Source organism: Colius striatus, chromosome Z (genome assembly GCF_028858725.1).
Source record: "Colius striatus isolate bColStr4 chromosome Z, bColStr4.1.hap1, whole genome shotgun sequence".
NCBI classification, from domain to species: Eukaryota; Metazoa; Chordata; class Aves; order Coliiformes; family Coliidae; genus Colius; species Colius striatus.
The window spans coordinates 2,561,538-2,565,975 of NC_084790.1; the positions used below are offsets into that span (position 1 = coordinate 2,561,538).

At 58.8% G+C, this 4,438-nt stretch overlaps 1 protein-coding gene across 1 annotated transcript; it reads right to left on the reverse strand.

Moving 5' to 3' along the window:
- Positions 1-2,000: 2,000 nt before the first annotated feature.
- Positions 2,001-3,969, reverse strand: LOC133628959 (maestro heat-like repeat family member 5). The gene is made up of 6 exons (XM_062019462.1): positions 3,801-3,969; positions 3,241-3,396; positions 2,964-3,065; positions 2,568-2,670; positions 2,268-2,321; positions 2,001-2,180 (listed from the first exon to the last, which is right to left on the reverse strand). The coding sequence occupies exons 1-6, from the start codon at positions 3,966-3,968 to the stop codon at positions 2,044-2,046; spliced, it is 720 nt and encodes a 239-aa protein (XP_061875446.1). The 5' UTR covers position 3,969; the 3' UTR covers positions 2,001-2,043.
- Positions 3,970-4,438: the final 469 nt, after the last annotated feature.

Sequence of the window (4,438 nt, forward strand, 5' to 3'; positions counted from 1 at the left end):
GTCTTTGTTTTCCTGGGTGGGTGTATTTCTTTGGAACTGCTCTCCACAGTTTCTCAGGCAGGATGCCTTGGCTCAGTTTCTAGTCCCTCTTGTATGAAAAACCCATTTTTTAAGGAAAGTCTTAAGGAGATGTGGTTTAGGCCCATCAGGGAACAAAGAGCATGACTAGCCTGGAGTACCAAAGAGGCTGAGAATTGCTCAAGGCCAGGGAGAGCTTAATTGCCACTTCAGGTGCAGGACAAAACAGAGCAGGCTACTGGGTTTGGGGAAGAAAGCAGGAAATAATGTAATGCAACATCAACTAAAACATACCCCCAAAACCCAAAACATAACCAAGATCAAACAACACACAGGAATACAACAATGAAGAGTCCGACCAGCCTTTTGAAGAACACCTTCTTGCCACACCTCCCCTCTTCCCGGGATCTTTACCTCGTCCCTCCTTGAACAGTTGGGGGGTGGGCGGGGCGGGGAGTGGGGGTTTCAGGCAGTCTATACCCGATGGCTTCTGCCCATTGTCCCTCCTCTCAGGACAGGTGGGCTCCGCACCCATCCTCCCTGCAAGTCCTTGGGGTAACTCACACACAGGGCAGCCCTGCGTGGGCTGCTGCGACGCGCACTTATCCCAAAGGCTGCAGCTCCTCTTTGCCTCTCGTGTGGGGCTGCTCTGGGCCCGCAGGCTCTCCAACACAGCCTGGGCCATGGCCGTCTCCCCACACAGTCCCTCGCCCGTCCGGGCTCACTCACACGGAGCTGCTGGTAACTCTCGGTCCTGCCATGGGTCTCCATAGGTTGCAGGGGCACAGCTTCATTCTCGCCACGGCTTGCGGAGGGGTCTCTGGTCTATTGCTTCTCCTTCCTTCCTCCTTCTCTGGCTGAAGGGCCTGCATGGTCGCCTCCACCTTGTATCGCTCTGACACCTCCCACCAGCACTTCAAATTCCCCTCCCCTAAATAGTGCTGGCAGAGGCGCCAGATTGGCCCAGCCGGGCCGGAGGTGCGTGTGAACCCAGGAGCCGGGGGGGAGAGTCTGCAAACTCTTTACCGGGTCTTCAGTGCAACTCGCTCCCCCTGTTACTAAGCCAAAAGCTGCTCCTTGCTAAACCAGAACACCGACAAACAGAAATAAATGGCAGTGTCATGACAAGGGAAGACACACCGGGTTTAATCTTCACATAGTGTCCATTTGAGCAGAAATGGATGGCTCTTGTCGAGGAGTGGTTAAGGGAGAATGGACACGGATCCCAGGGTATAATGTTAGGCCCGATGGGGCAAGGCAATCTGAGTTCTAGTTATATGAATTTAATGCACAATCAAGACCAGAGTCAGAGCCATGGTTAAAGCAGTTGCTGTCATGTAGACAGCAGGCCGCTTTCTGCTCCTTCGAGGTCAGGCTGTTTTCAGCTAACGAGCTAACAGTTCAAGGCGGAAAACAACTTCGGAGAAAAACAAGATGGGAAAATGTGAGGGAGCTTGAAACCGCAAGTAGGATGAACATAAGAATGTAATCTATTAGCTGCTGTTGCTGAGCTAGCTTTGAAGCTGCTGTGTATATAAGTTAGAGCCTGCTCTCAATAAAGAAGAAGATTTCTGCTGTCACTCACATTGAGTAGGACTGATTTCTTCCCACCCAGCTGAGAATCGGACCCTGGGTTGATCGCCGCATGAAGTAGGCTTGGAGCTGGTTGTTCAGGCTTCAAGCCTGGGTGTTTCAGGCTTTGAGCCTGGGTGTTTCAGACTTAGAGTCTGGTTTCAGACTTTGAGTCTGGTTTCAGGCTTCGAGCCTGGTTTCAGGCTTCGAGCCTGGGTTTTTCAGACTTAGAGTCTGGGTTGCAGACTTCGAGTCTGGTTTTTCAGGCCAAGAGCCGAAAACTTTGCGGCAGCCTCTGCTGCTTCTGCAGGAGAAGAATGATAGGAGATATCACAGGAGAGCAGGGGAAGCACCGGGGAATCCATGTCTAAGAGACGTTGTGGGTTTGGGCCTGTTGTTGCAGCTTTATTAAAGGACAGAGGTTCCCTGAGGCAAGCTGCAGCTCTGCCCAGCTCATTGGAAGTACTTCAGCACTCCCAGCCTCCATCTTGATCTCAACTGCTCCCTCGCAGAGCTCAGGCTGAAGCTGGTCTGAAGCGCCAGGGACCGGATGGCGGGTTCGTTGTCTTCAAGAGACACGCGACGAAGAGCTGTGAGCGGAAGCAAGAGAGCCCAGATGAAGGCCCGTGTCTGCAGAGCCCCCCAGGCATCCCCTCCAGACCTTGCTCCCTACTCACCACTGTGGACCTCAGACATCTTCTCCTGGCTTTGGCCCCTCAGTCCGGCGAGCCCTAGGCACAGAGCATGGTCAGACCTCCCGCTGCCAGCAGCGCAGCTCCCGGCCCTGCCCCAGGCCTCCTGCCCCTCCTGCCGTCCCGTCCCAGGGCTGGCCCCGGGGAAGCCCAGGGACCACAGCGGCCGGCACTGAGCAAGGCGGCCACCACGGCCAGCGGCCCAGGGTGGTTCCTGGCCACCAGCACAGCGTCAGGGACAGGGGCTGGGCTCCCGAAAGAGGGACCGCGGGGGCTGTGGCTCACCGATGAACCTGACGGCCGCCTCTCGCAACGGGGCCTGAGGATCCTGCAGGTACGGCAGGCTCTGGTTCAGGTACCCTTCAGTCCCACGTTTGTCCTTCACCAGCTGGGGAGAACAGGAGTGTTTGGGCACGTGACACAGTCACTCTGCTTGCCCAGAGCGGAGCCTTCTGCCAGTACCCCCACATTGCTGATACCCCTCTCTCCCTCCCTCCTGCAGGGAGCTCCTGCTCACATTCTGCTCCTGCACACAGGGCACCCTTAAGGATGTAGCTGCAGGCTGTGGGCTCCAGGCTGCAGCAGGGCAGGCCAGGCACAGCTGCACAGCCCACGGCCCAGAGCTGGGGAGGGGGTAGCCCTCATCCAGCATGGGTCCTGGGGCTTGGGGGCCGTCCTCACCAAGAACTCTCCAATCCTCTCTGTCTCCTCACTCTGCACCAGGCGTCTGAGCCCTTTCCACCTGAGGAGCTCTGCTGCCGTGACCAGGGCATCTCCAGAGGCCTGCAGAAGAGCAGAAGCTGGGAGATGGGCTCCCGGCCTGGGGATGGGGACCGAGCATCCCCCTTTGCTTGGGTTTGTTCCTGGGGTCATCCTGCCTTTGGGAAGCCAGGGCATACCCAGCCCAAACATCAGAGGCTGTCTTGCCTGCATCGCTGCCTGGCCTGGAAACCCCTACCTGGGCCACACTCTGGCTTTGGTCGCTCATACTGAAGAGGAGTGGGACTAAGCCCCTTCGCACTTTCTTCTTCATCTGGCTCTTGTGCTTGCCTGTCACAATCTTCATCAGGTCTCTGAAGACGCTGATGGAGAGCTCTCTCAGCCGGCTCAGCCCCTGGGAGGGAGAAACACGGTTGGACTGGAGCAACAGCTGCTCTGGCCACCGTGAGCGGAAGCGTGAGCACGGCTGGTGTGCGGGGAGCTGCTGCAGGGTGGGATTCTGCAGCCGGGAGCTGAGCGCCAGAGCTGCAGCTGCTGCAGGGCTGAACGGCCCCGGGCTCATCCAAGGCCCCTCGAGAGGTCTCCCTCGGGCAATGCCCGTGCCTCCGTGTGCTCTCCCAGTCTCCACAAGCCCTACACTGCCTGCACCAGGCGTGGGAGGGCAGAGCTGCCCACAGACAGGCTGAGGGGAGGAGAAGGCCCTGGCGTGAGTGCCGCTGGCAGGGCTGGTCTGAAGGGCAGCAGTGGCTGCCCGGTGCCCATCTGCGGCGCGAGCTCAGGCTCCCACGTTGGCCTTACCTCGACAAAGAAGGGCAGGAGCTGCTCGGCCAGCTGCACGGCGATGGGGCCAGCCTCCTTCTTCTTCAGTTGACCCATTACCTTGTGCAAGAGCAGCAGCGCTTTCACCCGGAGCTCTGCATTGGCAGCCCGCAGCAGCTGCATCACGTCTGGCAGCAAGGCCTGCATTTGTCTGGCCTGGACAAGAAAAAGCATTTCCTTGGTGTGAAGAGCTCCATGCCTGGGAAGCTCCCCGGGCAGTCCCCGGGCACCACCGTGACCAGAGGGCGTTTGGAGCGGTCATCCCGCCGCCTGACCGCCAGCCAAGGCCAAGCCACCACCTCACTCTCTGGCCCAGCCCCCGGCTGCCCACGTGGCTCCCCTTGGCCGTAGCCCCGCTCACCATCTCTGCTCTCTCCGACAGCGTGATGAGGCCGGTGAGCGCCAGGGAGGCCACGGTCAGGCTGGTGTGCCGCAGGAACGGCCAGGCCTTGTACATTGGAGCAAACTCCCCCTCTTTGAAATGGTCCTCTGCCAGCAGCTGAAAAAAGCCCAGCGAGGAGAGAGTAGCAGAGCTGGCGGGGCTCCCCGCCGCGTGCAGCTCATGGTTCCCCCCGAGGACAAGGGCACTGGGGCTTCCGCTGGTAACTCACAGCCAA

Excerpts from the sequence above, each read along its gene's own strand:
- LOC133628959 (XM_062019462.1), bottom strand. The coding sequence starts at position 3,968 with ATGCAGGCCTTGCTGCCAGACGTGATGCAGCTGCTGCGGGCTGCCAAT. Across the intron at positions 2,671-2,963 it reads AGAGGATTGGAGAGTTCTTG|CTGGTGAAGGACAAACGTGG; the intron begins GTGAGGACGGCC and ends TGTTCTCCCCAG. Across the intron at positions 2,181-2,267 it reads GATGTCTGAGGTCCACAGTG|CTCTTCGTCGCGTGTCTCTT; the intron begins GTGAGTAGGGAG and ends TTCCGCTCACAG.